Here is a 16,954-nt window from a genome sequence, read left to right on the forward strand (position 1 = left end):
TTGTAAGTCAGAGCAAGTTTGTTCTAACCCTGAATTTATTTTTGTAAAAAGCTCTGTAGATACCAAATATTTTATAAATGCACTCCTTATAGTATGGGGAGTATCAAACCTATGTGCTTTTTGCTTGGCTGTTTATGTAACTGCAGAAAAAGCTCACACAGCACAGACCCTCCTTGAATTGTACACAAGAAACCAAACAAGTAGGATGTCTGCTGAAAGCTCAGTATGACTTCTGAAGGAGTCAGTAGCCATTAAACCTAAATTTAATTTATTTTATTAAAATAACATAATTGAGGAACCATCAGATAACTGTATCTTGTCAGGCGCAATAAAAACAAAATTAAAACCCAAAATCATTAAGAAAACCTGTATTTCTGGCTTTCTTACAGACAAGGATGTGGCTAGAGATAGGCTGGGCTGCAGCCCACCCCATAGGGGCAGCTCCTGGAAGACAGATTCAGCGTGTGGGAGGCTGCCCAAAGGTGGAGCACCGCGCTTGGAAAGCCATCCACACAGGACACCTTAGACACAGTAAGAGGAGGGTGTGTCCACAAAGTGAAGTTCTGTAGTACCAAAGCAGGCTTCCCCAGGTGGCCAGGACTCCATGTGCAAAACTGGCACTGCACAATCTGTGCCACGCAGCAGATAGGCTCAGAGAGTCAGGTTCCCGACTGCACATCCCTGCAGCAGCCAGAGTGCCAGCCACTTTGACTTCTCTCCAAGGCCATTTTCTTGCCCTAAAATACTCAGCTGACTTGTATACCTCTGGAGAAGAGCAGGCTAGCATGGTGGACATCTTCCTTTTCATTTTCCAGGGCAGGAGGAGTAGAAAAGAAGGCAACATGAAGTTAAGGCCCTGTGAGTAGTCTAGGTCCTTAGCAGCAGCTTCTCTGAAAACATGCATTCTGCCCCCAAGGAAACAGTGGTGCCTGCTGACTCTTCTTCCTCCCCTGGTGGCCTAAGAACCGCTACATCATCAGCTAGAAGACCGGTAGCCTTGGGGATGTGGTCAGCGTGCAAGCATTGATGTCCTCAGTGTGGGCTGCCCGATGCAGAGAGGGCTCAGAGGCGCTCCTGTTGATTTTCGGCAGAGAGTGCTGAAGCAGCTCGATGGAAGACAGGATCTGAAACAAGGCCCCACGTGGTCTCGTTAAGTCAGGGACTCGTATCTCCCCAGCCACACCTCTCTACAGAACCCCTAGCCCGCCACATTTACACCCCCAGAATGTAATCAGTATTTGAGTTACTGAGCTCCATCTAACCTGGGGAAACAGAGGCCTCTCTTCCTTTACTTTCTTCACACAGTCAGCCACCAATCTCTTCATTGCCTTGGGGCAGTTCTTGTAGAGCCTGCTAAGGTCTGGGGAAGCATATCCGCGGCCCACCATGAAGATGATCTAAAGAGTTGAGCAAAGGAGTTTGTGAACAACAGAACACTGGGACTAACTAGCCCCTTGCTGCTTTGCCAGGCCCCGTGCAGATCACCTGATCTCGGTTGTTGATGTGCGAGTAGGGAAGCTCCCCAGTCATCAGCTCATAAAGCACAATGCCATAGGAGTAGACATCAGACTGGAAGCTAAACGGGTTGTTATCCTGCATTCGGATTACTTCTGGGGCCTATGAGGACAAAGTATGTTAGTCCCTGGGTGATAGGCTCCAGAGATATTCAGGAGCCAGGCTATTCCAGCTAGCCTGGGGAGGAGGGGAGTTGTCAGTCCTTAGCCCAGGATAGCTTTTCCCCAAAGACTCAATCCCCAGGCTCTGGCCTTTGTTGCCACTCTAGGAGATATGTGGTTTTGCCTTAAGCTGACACCAGGGGTCAACCAGGCTCTCAGAACTGCAGAACTGTTGTCAAATTTGCACCCAGCTCTGGGCCATCATGCTCAGGAAGTTGTATGGGGCCAGCTTCCTCACCATCCATAGCACAGAGCCGGTGGGCTGTTCAACCTGCTGAGAACCACTCCAGCGTGACTTCACTGTTGCCAAACCAAAATCTCCAATTTTCACTGTGAGGCCTTCATGGAGAAATATATCTCAATGCTAGTTAAGGAGACTGACAGTTACAGCGTTCATTACAGCTTTCTACCTCATCTGTCTCACTACTAAATCAAATTCCAAAATTACTTGTCTTCCAGGAGGCAGGAAGTGATAGCCAATAACTGGGCCCCAGACTGCTCACCCTTGCCTGCCTACATGTAGCACTCATTAGAGCAACAAATAGCAGCCTCACCACCAAATGCTTTCTTTAAAAAACTGACTTCCATCAGCTCACTTCTGCATCTGACTTGTGACCTGGTCCATGGGAGCAGTGCTCTGCTGCCAAAAGCTTACTTCAGGAAAGTGTATCGAGACAGTCATGGCCACTAATTGTGGGCTGAGCATCACACTACTAGGCCACGCTATGTACCATCTCTCAGCATAAAAGGTGGACAACTGGTATGAGAAAAAGGGAATTCGGTTTCTAACAGTAGCCTCTAGGCTAGCTCCTAAACACTCAAGGACAATATGTAGCTGGAGAAAAGGAAACAATCAGACATTGTTCTGAAATGGTGCCCATTCTAGGAGATACCAGGAAACATTGTGGCCCTCCAGTTAAAACGGACTTGTGGAGGCCAGGTGATTAGTGGAGTTTTGGCTGAATCTAGCTCACAAGAGGTTCCCAAACTCACCCTGTGATTATTTCCCCACTCCCAGAATATATAATTAGTATAGCTCTACTCTCCCAATTGCCAGAATTCTTACAATGGTTCCCTGACTGTTGTGAGGGCTGTTAATGGTTGTAAAGACTACACTGAAGCCTCTGCCAGGGAAAATATTGAATCCAAGTCGGTATCACATCCCTAGCAGCCACCATCAACATTTGAAAGATGCAGGGGTTCACACCACATCTCCCTTCTCTTATCTGGCCAGTGAGGAAGACTGAGCGGACCTAAAGAATGACAAGTTAACTATCAAACTCCATCCAATTAGAGCTACTCTAAGATGTGCTGTCCTTCATTTGACATACTTCTTGGTGCATGGTATGCAGCTAGTGATCTAGCAAATCCTTTTTTTTTTTTTCCTTTTTTGGTACCTTACCATAAGGACCACCAGAAATAATTTGCTTTCAGTTGGCAAGGCCAGAAATAGACCTTCATAGTTTTACCTCAAGGATATTCTCTCCTGCTCTGTGTCATATTCAGTTTGAAGGGATCTTGATCACATGTGTCTTCCACAAAGTATCTCATTGATTCTATAGATGATATTATGCTGCTTGGACCAAGTAAGAGGCAGCAACCACCTTGGACTTGTTGGTAACATGTGCATCAGAGGATGGGAAATAACATCCAAAATCTTGAAAATCTGGCCAGTATTTACTTTCTCATCTGTATGTACAGCAATGAGATGTACTTCCACAGATGAAGCATAAATAGGTGCTAATAAACTTTCAAGCAAACTTTGTATAATTCAACCAGGCTGAGTTCAAGCTCATTCCAAGTTCCAAGGAAATTTCATAGACACAGGCACTGCAGTAAGGTGGAGGCTGTAGAAGTTCTGTTTGGCTTTTTAACTAACTCCATTTTTGGCACCATGAACCATATATGTAAAAGACCTCTTGGATCCCTAAGCTGAGAATTCAATACCAAAGGATACTGTTGGATTTCATGTCTCTGTGGATGATGTTCTTTGCATGCAAATAGCTGTGAAGGAGAAAAATCAATCCATCAATTGTTTGGAGCTACAGCTAATAAGGCACCAAGAGCCCGTTTTCTCAGCCTAAGTCTATCACCTATAGAAAGGCCACAAGTGTAAATGGGCTGACATCAAACATCAATTTCACTCAAAAGTAACTGACAGTCTCACTGGCCATCAGCTAACTGGTGGGTACCACTTCACCCTGCATACTGCAACTTGGATTTGCCATGCAAACAAAGCCAGGCATGTAGGGTGCTGTCTTTTACCTCATATGCCACTTATCCAAATACAAAACCAAGCAGTGGGAAGGCTGATTGTCAGGAGCTGGGGATGAGTGTAAGCTGGGTATTTTTTTGTGTGGTGAGAATGCAGAATTTAACAGGACAGCTACACTATGAATACAGAAGGGCTCCAAAGCCCCACTTCCAAAAGAAAGAATTCTTACAGTATGTTCAAGTTTCTGTATAAATTTTATTTTATTTTTATTTTTGAAATAAGGGTTCTCTGTGTAGCCCTGGCTATTCTGGAACTTGCTCTGTATCAAGCTAGCCTCAAACTTAAGAGATCCACCTGCCTGTGCACCACCACCCCAATCCCTGAGTGCTGAGATTAAAGGCATGTGCCACCACCATCTGACTTCTGTATGAACTTCAAAACAGAACACAACTGTAGCTATAGTCACCTGGTAGGGGAGGAGGGAGCAAACACTACAGAATTCCTGTACCCTCAGCCCTAAGGGCACTTGGGAAGCAAAGTTGGCCAGGACAGAACCTTATCATTCAGTACCATGTCCAGCAGAGATCCAGAGGACCCAGGACCCAGATGGCCTTTTAAAGACAGTGGATGATCCAAGGTGACAAAGGGGGGAAAGATGGTTTGGAGGTTAAGAGCATGTACTGCTCTTGTAGAAGACCCAGTTTCGATTCTCAGCACCCACACACATCAGGCAGCTCACAATTGACTTCAGCCTCAGGACCACGCAACTCCTGAATACTGACTTGTGTATATATTTACATATAGACCCACACAAATATACACAATCTAAAATACACACACACACATTTCTTAAGTTGACAAAAGCACCAGTGAGCAGATGTTCTGCCTGGGCACAAGGTTCCTACAGACAGTGACTAGGTCTGGCTCATGAGGAATGGGAGCTTCAGAGTTATCATGCATTAACATCCAATGTCAAAGAGCCTACCCAGGTGCCACTCAATCCAGCTCCCACAAGGGAGGAAACTCATGGTTCAGGCCACAAGGACTCACCAAGCTGTCTACTTACTCCATTCCCTGAGCTGTCTGTCGGGCAATGTCAATTAGCTGGAACATCTGGAATTTGGTCTCCTGGACATGTAGGTGTTTATAGAGACTGCTGCCTTCACACCACTGGGTCACAATGGCCAGGTTGTCCTTTGTCATGTAGCCCATGAACAGCAGGATGTTAACATGCCGTGTTTTGCTGGGGGGAAGGGAAGCAGGAAAAGCACTACCATGAGAGCACTGCCTACCATCAGCTCAAGCCCACCCTTCATCCACCTCTACGCTGGCCTTGCTTGCAGAGGCTGCCCTCTGCACAGGACCCCTCATCTGTGGATTCCACCTCTGTCCAACTCATCCCGACAAACCTAAGAGTAATTCAGTGACTAGAGAGCTAGTGCTCAAGCTCCAGAACAAAGCAGATTAGCTATAAAGAGATGCCTGGAAATAAAGGTAAAAACATAAGTCCTACCACAAGCCAAACCCCACACAGCTAGACTGTTGCATATTAACTGCAGAGATGAGTTGTGTCCATGCAAAGGGCTCGTCTAGCTTCTAGCACATACGCTGAAAGGAAATAGAGTTCCTTCCTCCTTAGAGGAGTATCCCTCAGAACCCACAGCAGGTGCTGACCTGCACAGCCCGGCCCTACCCAACCCTGCTGCTCCAGGGGCTGGGCTCACCGCAAGACAGCCACCTCGTTCCTGAAGGCCTGAAGCTGCTCTGGGGTTGGGTCAACCACCTTTAGGATCTTTACTGCAACATCTCCTGCAGATTAATTTGTAGTCAGTTACACTCGGTTAAATAATCTTTATTTTTCACATACCTTAGGATTTATGTGCATTTACCTTTTTTGTTTGTTTTTGAGACGGTTCTCACTGGGACCCAGGACTCAACTAGGGTCAGCCAGTGAGCTCCTTTCTACCTCCCCAGCATTGAGATTACGAGATAGTACAACCACACGACCACAGAAGAATTTTTTTATGTAAGTGCTAGCTAGGGACTGAACTCGGGTCCTCATTCTTAGATAGCAAACTCTTTTTACCAACTGAGCTACTTCTGAGCCTTTCAAAACCCCTAATTCTAAGGAAGACAGGGAGACACTTTTCAGTGAACACATGTCTGCAGTAGAACAAATCTGCTAACTAATACATCAAGTGGCTGAGAAGCTTCACTGCTATTCATACTCACACTGTGCTAAAAAGGCCTTCAACAAGCTTGTATCCATATGATGCTGGGAGAACCTAGGTAGGTCCTTCACCTGGGAGGATGATATCAACACCAGGGCTGTGAGTGGCACACCAAGCCAAAACCAATGAGGAAGCAGGCCCTTGAGCAAGCTGAGCCAGGGTCCTTTATCAGAGCAGTGAGAAAACTGAACCCTTGCTGCGTCACAGCCTGTATACACACCTGACTGTTAAAACTCTGCAGAAGTCAGGAAGGGCAGAGAGTTATGGGGGTCCACACTACTGCCTCACTTGCAATACTGACAGCCACCAAGGCAGCAATCCAAGCCACCATCCTACAATCAACGTGCTTTCACGAAGAGTCAGAAGTCACATTCAGATATGTTCTACATAAGATATATGAACAAGAGTAATAATAAGCTACTTGGAACCCTTTAAGGATCTCTTAAGGACACGGTTACCCTATGTAGCCCTGACTATTCTGAAACTCACTCTGTAGACCAGGGTGGCCTTGAGCACAGAGATCCACCTGCCTGTGTCTCCCAAGTGCTGGGATTAAAGGTATGCACCGCCACTACCACCTAGTCAGGACCTCAAATTTTTATAAGGTTGTCCACTCTGGAAACTGAGGCAGGAGCTTGGCCTAAACCACATACCAAGACCCTTTCTCACAAAAGTCTGAGTCAGCTGAAAGGCACCCTGGAGGTGGCTGGTCCCTCAAGCTGAAGAGTGTGGTCTTGAGGCAGTCTGTTTTAGGGAAAACCAGTGGGGATGACAGGGTTCCCATGAGGTGCCAGTCTGACTCCTTGTGAGCTCCAGTTTATTATCTATAGCTGACCTGGTAACTGGCATCGCCCAGCACCAAAGGCACAGGCTGTTATAGATGACGCAGCTCATCTGAGTAGAGAAGGTGCAGAGATAGAGTCTCCGGTCCAGTAGAGACCCTAAGTCATGTGTGCCCTAGTGGCAGGTCCCAAGTGGCTAAAAAAGGGAGATTCCTGCATGGTTGTGAAGACAAGACAGTAGCTGGGCTCAGACTGCTGAGAAGCGGGAGTGTACGGAGATGCTTCCTGGAGGTAGTGGGGTGTAAGCATCAGGAAGGATATTAGAAAGGATACTCCAAACTGCACCAGAAACAAAGGTGAGGGTAGGCTTGGAGTTACAGTGGAAAACAAAGTGGTGGGGAGGCTGGGAGTGGAGGGAGAGACTGGGGTAGGCAGGTCAGCTTAAGTGGTGAAGCCAGAAAAATGTTGGTGATCAGGTACCTGGAAAGGCAAAGCTTAAAAGGACAAGACAAAGCCGGGCGGTGGTGGCGCACGCCTTTAATCCCAGCACTCGGGAGGCAGAAGCAGGCGGATCTCTGTGAGTTCGAGGCCAGGCTGGACCGACAGCCTCCAAAACAATACAGAGAAACCCTGTCTCGTAAAAACAAACAACAACAACAAAAAAAGGACAAGACAAGGCAGGCTGCAAATGCTGGAAGCAGACTGGAGGAATGCTAAGCAGCCATCAAGAACAGCCTCTGCCTAGCTCATAGCCTGCTGCAGTGACACCATTCCCCTGCAAACCAACTGGCAGGCCAGCAGGGCATTACTTAACAGTTCTCGGGAGTCACTCTCTGTGTCACTGACCAACTTTCTGATCTGTGCTCCTAAGAAATCACATTGCTCATATGACAACCTAGGCAAGGCAAAAACCCATGTGTTGATGTGCACTTGGAGAAACAGATACCACTCAGTTTCCAACACTGTGAATTTGAACATCTGCACACTTGTGCCCTATTAGCTATAACGATTATGAGCACCGTGTCTGACTTTTGGGGGAACATCAAGAAAGCACTACTTGAAACTTGAATTTGTTAACATCCTAATCTAGGTGTTAAAAACCTGGTATGGAAAAGCTAAGTATGTTGCCAAACTATTCAAGCTGTGGCTACAAAGGTTAAGCTAGAATCTTTCTTCCAAGTGCAAGTGCTCCCCAGGGAAATAAGAACACTAACCCCACAGGAGGGAAGGGAGAGCTACAATTAGTCCCAGGGCAGAGCAAGAGCCAAAAAGTTCCCGGCCTTCCTGAGCCAGCCTTGTTATCAGGACACAGCTCCTGCTCTTTTCTGTACCTGTTCTAAGGTCCCTTTAGCAGCTGATATCTAGGGCACCCTCCACCAAAGCAGCAAACACCTGCTCAGTGAAGAAGCACGTTCCATGAGCAGAGCTAACATCTAACTAAACATGCTCACTGTTTCTAAGCATCACTAGAACTTTATTATACAAAGTAAAGTAATGGGAGGTTAGAATAGTATGAAATTTCAAAACTGATTTCATTGCCAGGTGTGATCCAGTGTCCATAGCGAAGGCCACTGTGAACCAAGAAGTCCCCTAGCCCTCTTGGCTGAAACCTGACCCCCAAAGCCCTGAAGCCAGAGATAGGCCCCAAACTCACCGTGCCACTTGCCCTTGTACACAGTGCCAAAGGAGCCCGACCCAATCCGAGTGGACAGCATCACCTCACTGGCTTCTATTTCCCAGTAATAGCTTGAATCTCTCTGCCCACGAGGCCTCTGAAATAAGTGGAGATCATTCATAACGCACAGAATGCCAACAGCCTGCTGAGAGCAAGACTATCAAATAGAGTCATCCTACCCTCCATCTATTCTTGCTTCCTTTAAAGATCGGCACTGTCACTGCAGCTACAAGTTTGTCTTTGAGGAGATGCTAGTTTACTAAGTTGTAACCAAATAGCAACTTGTAGACAGTGAACATGCCAGGGAGCACTGCACTCATTTTCCTTCAGTATTTTTATTAGGTACCCACCCCCAAATAATATTAAGCACATTCTAATTTCCAAGAGTTTATCTTTACTAAGCCTTGAGGGGCAGGAGGTATTATTGGCCATACTCACAATTTTGTTTTTTTCTTGGGTCCCAGATCCTGGTGCCCGTTCTCTTTGTGCTGGCACAGGGGTTTTAGGCTGTGACCAGCCTGTTGGGCTCAGGTTGTTGGGGCTGCTGGACAGGGCTGAAGGTGAGGCTTAATAGACAAGACAAACAGAATTCAAGCATAGATAAGTCAACAAAAGATCACAGTATAGAGAGAAAAAAACCCATTACTGATCACTAAATGGGGTAAAGTACCTGATTCACTGTGACTTCGAATTGCATCCTGAAACAGAAAACAAAAGCTAATCAGATACATTTAAAAAGGCTTTTTCTCTTGGGGGGGGGGGGGGTTGTAGGAACAAAGCAATTATTAACCCTCTAAAATATAAAACGTATACTTCCATACTCCTAATTTCCTGGTTTACCTAGTGCCCAAAGCAATTTTTTTAAAAAGATTGATCTCTATTACATCCTACATGATGTTGAGTCTAACTTTTCATAGAAACCACATCATTTCTCAGAAACAAACCTTCAGCAAAGACTGGTGAAGTTACTGTCAACTGGCATCGCCCCCACAGTCTAAGGATCCTGCTCTACTGAGGCTAACCAGAGACAAAGAGACAGAGATCTAATGACAGGCTCATTTTTACTTTAGTAAGAGTAAGGACAACTATGGATCAAAGCTGGATTTAATACAGGTACATAAACTCTAAGTTACAGGGAACTGGAAAAACATGAACCCCACAGTCTAAATCCTGTGTTTACATTTTAAAACCCACATGGACAGGAGGGGAGACTCAGTAAGGGTCACAGAGCTGTGAGTGGCAGAAATAGAACCATCACATATGGATCTCAGCTCCATTAACATGAGATATGAGATACTACTTTAAACCTTAGTGATGTTCTCAAGCTGGCTATATTTTCTTATGTGACAAGGCAAATCGACTAGACTCTGTTTTAAAAATCGTTCGAATCACAAGGACCTACCTCCATCAGACATTGGGTTTTTTTTTTTTTAAGATTTTTGATGTGTATGTGTTAGAATACAAGTGCCCACAAACCCAAAAGACAGTGTGGGATCCCCTGAAGCTGGAGTTACAGGCAGTTATGTTCTTCCTGACATGGGTGCTTGGGCTTGAACTTGGATCCTCAAGAGTAACACGCACTCTAATTGCCTAACTATCTATATAGCCCTCCATGAGAAATGTCTAAATTTTAATCTTAAAATTCTTCCTTGAGCCGGGCATTGGTGGTGCACGCCTTTAATCCCAGCACTGGGGAGGGAGAGGCAGGCGGATCTCTGTGAGTTCGAGGCCAGCCTGGTCTACAGGAGCTAGTTCCAGGACAGCCTCCAAAGCCACAGAGAAACCCTGTCTCGAAAAACCAAAAAAAAAAAAAAAAAAAAAAAACTAATATATATTATATATAAATATAAAACCACTTGACCCTTGACCCTCATCACTTCAGAAAGTGTCTTTCTAGAAAGTCATTTGCAGTTTTCTTTCTTCCTTTCATTTATTATGTATACAGTATTGTCTTCATGTATCCCTGCAGGCCAGAAGAGGGCGCCAGATCTCATTACAGATGGTTGTGTGTCACCATGTGATTGCTAGGAATTGAACTCAGGACCTCTGGAAGAGAAGTCAGTGCTCTTAACTGCTGAGCCATCTCTCCAACGTCTTGAATTTTTCTTTGTATTATCACAAGATATTTGTTCCATGAAGCTATTACTAGAATGTTCCCACTCAATTTTTAAGGCACCCCCCCCATTTTATAAATATGAGTGTTTTGCTTGCATTTATGTGTGTGGATCACATTTGTGCAGTGCCCTTGGAGGCCAGAAGAGGGCCATCACTCCTGCCATATTTTCTGGTGTGTTTTTGATACAGGGTCTCACTGTGTAGATTAGGATGGTCCTGAATCTGTCATTCTTCTGTCTCAGCCTTGTTAGTGCTGTGATTACAGGCATGTGGCACCATGCCTACCTTTCAAAGATATCTTTACAAGAGTAAAAGAACCACAAACCAAGCTACTGCTCTCTCTCTCTCTCTCTCTCTCTCTCTCTCTCTCTCTCTCTCTCTCTCTCTCTCTCTCTCTCTCTCTCTCTCTCTCACACACACACACACACACACACACAACCACCTGTTTCAGCCAGCCTACCCAAGTATTATTAATTTTTTCCAAGTATTATTAACAGCATACAGTAAAGCCTAATTCTGGTTCCCAAACCTGGGCTATGTAAAGCACCCATAGAGATGCTTAAAAATCCAGATCCTTGGGCCTCAGGAAAGGCCTTGGTTGCTGAAGGGCTGGTCATGTAAGCACAGAGTGGTGGCACATGCCTATGAACCCGGCACAGGGAACAGGAGGATCCTGGACAATTGGGGAAGACAACTGACATCCTACCTATCTACCTACACACACACACACACACACACACACACACACACACACACACACACACACACACACACACACACACACACTATACAACTCAAACCAGGTCTGATGATGTATGTCTGTGAGGGAAAGGTGCAAAAGTCTGTATAAAGAAGTACGACAAAATGACAGCCAAGTGAGAGAAACATTGGCCATTCAACCAATCTCTTCTGTTATTTTTGGTTTGGTTTGTGCTTTTCTTTTTTGAGACAGGGTTTCTCTGTGTACCTCTGGATGTCCCAGAACTCACTTTGTAGACAGACTGGCCTTGGACTCAAGAGATTCACCTGCCTCTGCCTTCAAAGTGAGTTCCAGGACAGCCAGAGCTACAGAGAGAAACCCTGTCCTGAAAAACAACACCAATAAGGAGGGGGACAAAAAGGAGGCCAAGAATTAAATTTTCTTCTGAGACACAATTTGGATTAAAAATAATACCTGTACTACTTATGTTAGAAATTGGAAATTTTTCACATTGAGTGTATTAACAATTTATACAGGAACAAATTGTACAAGAAAAGAAAATGGCTACTTCATAACTGTATATAAATGTATAGGACCAATCATTATGATGAAGCCCATAGCTTACACAGGGCAGGACAATTGATTTAAGGTGATTTGTAGCTCAAGAAAAATTGCATCTAAGGTATTAGGTGTCAAGGAACAAATTTTTGCAAAGATGAGAAGGCTTAGTTACATGGCCATGACTTCTGTGTCTTTTTAATCCGATTTAGAAACAGGGTTTCATTGTGTTGTCCATGCTGGTACTGAAGAAGCTCCTCCAAAGTGCTGGGATTCTAGGTATGTGCTGGGATGCCAGACTTCCCAACTGGGCTTTTCTAGGTCATATCAACCAAATGGGTGAAATGTTTTGGTTTCTAATGTTTGAACTCAATGCAGATGCTGTGTTACTATATCAGTCCATCATTTGTCTTTGGAGAGAACTAAGTTTTTAAAAACTATTTCAATGCCCTTGCCTTCAAGAATCTACCCTGAGAAACTCACCTAGCAGTAGTTAACTTGTAGTGTTTATTATACTCATATTCTATAGAAAAGAACGAAAACATGGCAAAAGTAGAACTGTAAATGAGGGTATCCATTGTCTCACATGATAGTCTAACAGTCTATCCTGTTAAAACCAAGAAACAAAAGCATGGAGAAAATACCTACTCTTCCCCTCAGACAAAACCGTCTGGAGCACGGCCTGGAAGAGGCATTCAGGCTGTTATTCTAGTCCAAAGCAATGAGAAATAAAGAAGAATAAAGAACAAAGGAAGCATTTGAAGTGTAGTCAGTTGATTTTAAAGATAAGCTAGAAAGCAAACTAAACAAACAGAACATACAAGAAAAGAAAAGGCAGTTTGCAAACACTGACTGGCACTGTCACATTCGCCTCAATGCACTGTAGATCCTAGAGCTCCTACTATACAGTCTTCTAGAGCATCTGTAGTCTTCACAACACCATCACCACATGACGCTGCTCTGCACTTATCTGTACCAGCTCAAAGAACTCACTTCCATCCTGGGGCACAGGGCACAATATTGGGCTAGCAGGGAGTTTTGTTTCTCTACTGGAATCACGCCCTGGCCTAGTTGTTAAGTCAGTCTATGGACATAACAGACGTAAAAAGAACATTTCAAACTTCAAGGGCCTAAGAAAATACTGCAACATTCCTGAGCAGCTTTGAAATCTACATTCTGTGCTCCCAGTGTTAACTACTGCTGCTCATCACCACCCCCAAGGGGCCCTATTACCTCAATCATCCTGCTGTCCACAGGCAAGGTGGTGCTGACCATGTGGACATTGGGAGTGGATGTTGACCTCTGCCTCTGGGAGAGGGAACCTTCAGAGGAAGGGCTGGAGGTGTTGAAAGTGAAGGCATGAGGTGTGGAGTATCTGTGCTGGGAACTAGGCATGGAGGAGAAAGAAAGTCCCATGATTGGCACTCAGACCTCCACACTGGCCAAGTCTTTCAACTGCCCACATCATTCCGACCCATAAGGGTAAGCCTGATCCATATCACTTTGGACACAATGTTTCATAATTTCAATATGCACTGTTTAGAAACTGTCTGGATTCTTTTGCATGCAATTTTTGAAAATGAAAAATAAATATGCTTATCATCCCTATGAAAAGGAGAATCCATCATACAAGTTTATGCTGGTAATAAATCACTCTTCAGAATACTTTAGGGTTTTACAATATCTCTTAAGAACAGATCAGTATTTGCTACAACTGGAGTCATTAAATGCTAGCTGATTGCATGTAAGTTAAAAGTCAGACATTTTAGACAAAAATGTAGATTCTGTTTAGGTTTTAAATTCTTTTGTGTGTCAATGAGCAAAATATAAACTTACTCCACTGAACTTTGAGTTTTAGAGTTAGAAAATAGCAATGGTAAGTTAAATGCAAACTCAAAAGTGTAACAGAAAGGGTATCTATTTCCATCTACTGGATATTAAGGTCATGATAAATAAACATTTTAGAAGTAAGGTCTGATGATCTTCTTAGCCACTATACTCACTATAATCACATTGGGGACCTTTTTTTTTTTTTTTTTTTTTTTTTGGTTTTTTCGAGACAGGGTTTCTCTGTATTGTTTTGGAGCCTGTCCTGGAACTCGCTCGGTAGACCAAGCTTGGTCTCGAACTCACAGAGATCCCCTGCCTCTGCCTCCCAAGTGCTGGGATTAAAGGCGTGCGCCACCACCACCTGGCGGACCTTTCTATAGAGGTTTAATTCACCACAACTGCAAGAAGGCAGAACCTCTATCTTCTTATACATACAATGTGAGACTGAGGGTTGTGTTGTAACAGAAGGGCCTACAGTCAAAAATCACTTTTCAGCATGTAAGTTCTTTGGGACCACAGAGAGAAAGGTCTCCACTTAGTGTTCCACAGAAGCAGCAAAAGGTCTGCAGACAGCAACACATGAATAGGGATTCTTTGTATTTTGCCTCCCAACCCATCCAACCTAATGTAACATTCCAAAAGAGTGCCAAGTAAAACATTACCTAGCAGGCATCCGGGAAACAGACTCTCGCATCCGACGCATTGTCAAAGAAGGTAGTGCTGGGACTCCACTATCACCAACAGTGGAATTTGGAAACAGCCTAAATGAAACATGGAAATACTGGTTTATAGATTTTGTCCTCCTACAGAGAAGCCAGCCCCTTGCCTGCAAACCCACAGCTACAACCCAACTTCCCTTTATTCATTTTCCTCAAATGCCTCAGACACCTGCTGTGAAGAGACTACCAACCCAAAGGGATGGATTACAGCAACCTGCCAATGAACATCCATCCTGCTAGGATGCATCTCTAGAAGTCTGATCCTGGCCAGCTGTATCAAAGTAGGTTTCCTTAAGTGATAATGCTACACTTTACAACCGTTATCACATCCAACTCTTCTGGAATTGTTACCTTGGAAACAGTGATGAGAAGGCTAATCTACAAGGGATAAATTCATTCAGCACCAACAGTAAAAAGGAAGGGAAAGTGGAATGACCATTAGCCAGGCACTTTCATTCCATGCACTGAGTTCTTGTACTAGGCAATCTCATGCTATCCCAGCCAACTCCCATGAGACCTCTTCTCAGAGCAATGAGCTGAGACTTGGAGGTGCTGAGGACAGCCCTGAGGTACTGAGGTGTCTGTTGGCCACAAGCAATGCCTTTCTGCTATTCAAGTTCTCTGAGAGCAAATAGGTGACTTCTGTGGGAGCTAAAGGTTTCCTCCTATTTTGAGTGAAGACAAATGTTCCTCTCTTTTCCTAACACACTCCAATAAAGATAAAATGTACTTCATATTCTCAACACAAGTTTTTAAAGGGCTCTAATGAGTGTAATTTTAATTTAAATTTGCAATTATTTAAACAACTTTCTCTCTGTGAAATATATCTTGGTACCTGGTTTAATCTCTTAACCAAACCGTCTGAGGCCCAAACATGTTGCTCCCCAGAGCAAGCAAGGGGAAGGAAACAGCATGAACTCTTTCTGTTTCCTCAGGACAACATGCAGCACTGACCACTTGCAACCCAGTTATGGAGAGAAGAAAGCCCTTTGATTTCCATGTCCCTTTTCTTTTCCTTGACAAGTCAGTGTCAGTAACTGTTTGACAGACAATGGATCCTACCTGTTTCTGGTGTCAACTTAGCTAGACTAGCTGGCCAGCAAGCCCACGGACAGCCCTGTCCCCACCATCCCGATTGAGATTACAGACATGTGGCACAGGTTCAGCTTTTATGTCAGTGCTGGTGATCAAACTCAACTTCACCAACTGAGTCATCTCTCAGATCTCTACCTGTTTATTTTAGTTAAGCTGCCACACTAAAACTAGCTAATTTTAGAACTATTGTGCTTCTAAGGTGGATAGTTTCTGATTCACAGCAATTCTTTAACAAACCTAAAACTCAGACTTTTTTTTTTTTTTTTTTGGTTTTTCGAGACAGGGTTTCTCTGTATTGTTTTGGAGGCTGTCCTGGAACTCACTCTGTAGACCTGTAGACCAGGCTGGCCTCCAACTCACAGAGATCCACCTGCCTCTGCCTCCTGAGTGCTGGGATTAAAAGCGTGCACCACCAACGTCCGGCCATAAAACTCAGATTTAATAATAAAAATGTATAATGAACATTATCTAAAGTGTTTTTGCACCTGACCCTGAATTTTTACAAGGAAAAAAACCAAATGCCTTACAAGAGCTGTCTGATATTACTCCAGTCCACACACATAGTAGGTACTTTGGTGCTACAGTGCTCATGAAACTTGTAGCCACAAGTCTGACACCGAAATCCATTTAGCAGGAACTTTTGACAGATGTCACAGAATGCAAGCTTCAGGAACGTTTTCCGAGCCTATGACAAGAAAGCAGGTATAAAATTACAATAATGCAAGGGAAGAACCAACAAGGTGCTTTCTCCACTGGCCCCATAAGAATTCTCACAGTGAAGAATCATACTTCCCACACTGTCAAATTCAGAAATGGAAGGCTTCTAGAGGGACCTCTATTAATGGACTCTAAAGTGCCCACTGTCCATGACTGCATAGGGAGAAGTGAAAGCAGCTAACAATGCACAAGTCTAGTACTTCTCGGAAAGGTCAACCATGCAAAGCAAAGAGCCCAAAATGGCAGAGAAAGCCAGGCACTGAAACTTACAAAGTTGTGAGTTGTGAGTGGAACGTGATCCAAGAAATCCACTTGCAGTTCTTCTCCAATCAGAGAGGCGGCATCGGTGTTCCAGTCCAAGCGTGCTTTCTTACTAAAAATTACCCAAAGCATAATTATGAGGGAACAATGTCCAAGCTCAGGACATAGAGCAGTTCTACTGTCTGCTGCAAGCTGTCTGAGCACACCTAACAGGTGCTCTGGTCCCACCCTAGAAATAAGCCAACTGGGGCCCTGAAGAGTCATTGCTCACAGAGTAAAAAAGCCTGTTGGAATCCAAGTCTGTTGGACTCCTAAGTTTTTACTCCTAGAACAAAGTTTCCTTTGAACAATGAAATAAAACAATCTCATGACAAGGGTAA

General features: G+C 44.4%; 1 protein-coding gene across 4 annotated transcripts in view; it reads right to left on the minus strand.

Annotated features, from left to right (window-relative positions):
- Window positions 1–353: 353 nt before the first annotated feature.
- Raf1 (Raf-1 proto-oncogene, serine/threonine kinase) overlaps window positions 354–16,954 on the minus strand; it is a 57,968-nt gene continuing 41,367 nt past the window's right edge. For 2 of the 4 annotated variants that reach the window (XM_040737843.1, XM_040737844.1), the window contains 15 exons: window positions 16,584–16,686; window positions 16,124–16,281; window positions 14,445–14,543; window positions 13,186–13,339; window positions 12,601–12,660; window positions 9,250–9,277; window positions 9,018–9,145; window positions 8,559–8,676; window positions 5,616–5,700; window positions 4,958–5,134; window positions 3,634–3,680; window positions 1,915–2,033; window positions 1,486–1,617; window positions 1,263–1,397; window positions 354–1,124 (listed from right to left, as the gene is read on the minus strand). In XM_040737843.1, the coding sequence (XP_040593777.1) occupies window positions 981–1,124; window positions 1,263–1,397; window positions 1,486–1,617; window positions 1,915–2,033; window positions 3,634–3,680; window positions 4,958–5,134; window positions 5,616–5,700; window positions 8,559–8,676; window positions 9,018–9,145; window positions 9,250–9,277; window positions 12,601–12,660; window positions 13,186–13,339; window positions 14,445–14,543; window positions 16,124–16,281; window positions 16,584–16,686 (1,687 nt within the window). In that variant the 3' untranslated portion in view covers window positions 354–980. The remainder of the gene's footprint in view (window positions 1,125–1,262; window positions 1,398–1,485; window positions 1,618–1,914; window positions 2,034–3,633; window positions 3,681–4,957; window positions 5,135–5,615; window positions 5,701–8,558; window positions 8,677–9,017; window positions 9,146–9,249; window positions 9,278–12,600; window positions 12,661–13,185; window positions 13,340–14,444; window positions 14,544–16,123; window positions 16,282–16,583; window positions 16,687–16,954) is intronic. The other 2 variants (XM_005066112.4, XM_040737845.1) reach the window with 1 other exon arrangement.

Source organism: Mesocricetus auratus, unplaced genomic scaffold (genome assembly GCF_017639785.1).
Source record: "Mesocricetus auratus isolate SY011 unplaced genomic scaffold, BCM_Maur_2.0 Super-Scaffold_100676, whole genome shotgun sequence".
Lineage (NCBI taxonomy): Eukaryota > Metazoa > Chordata > Mammalia > Rodentia > Cricetidae > Mesocricetus > Mesocricetus auratus.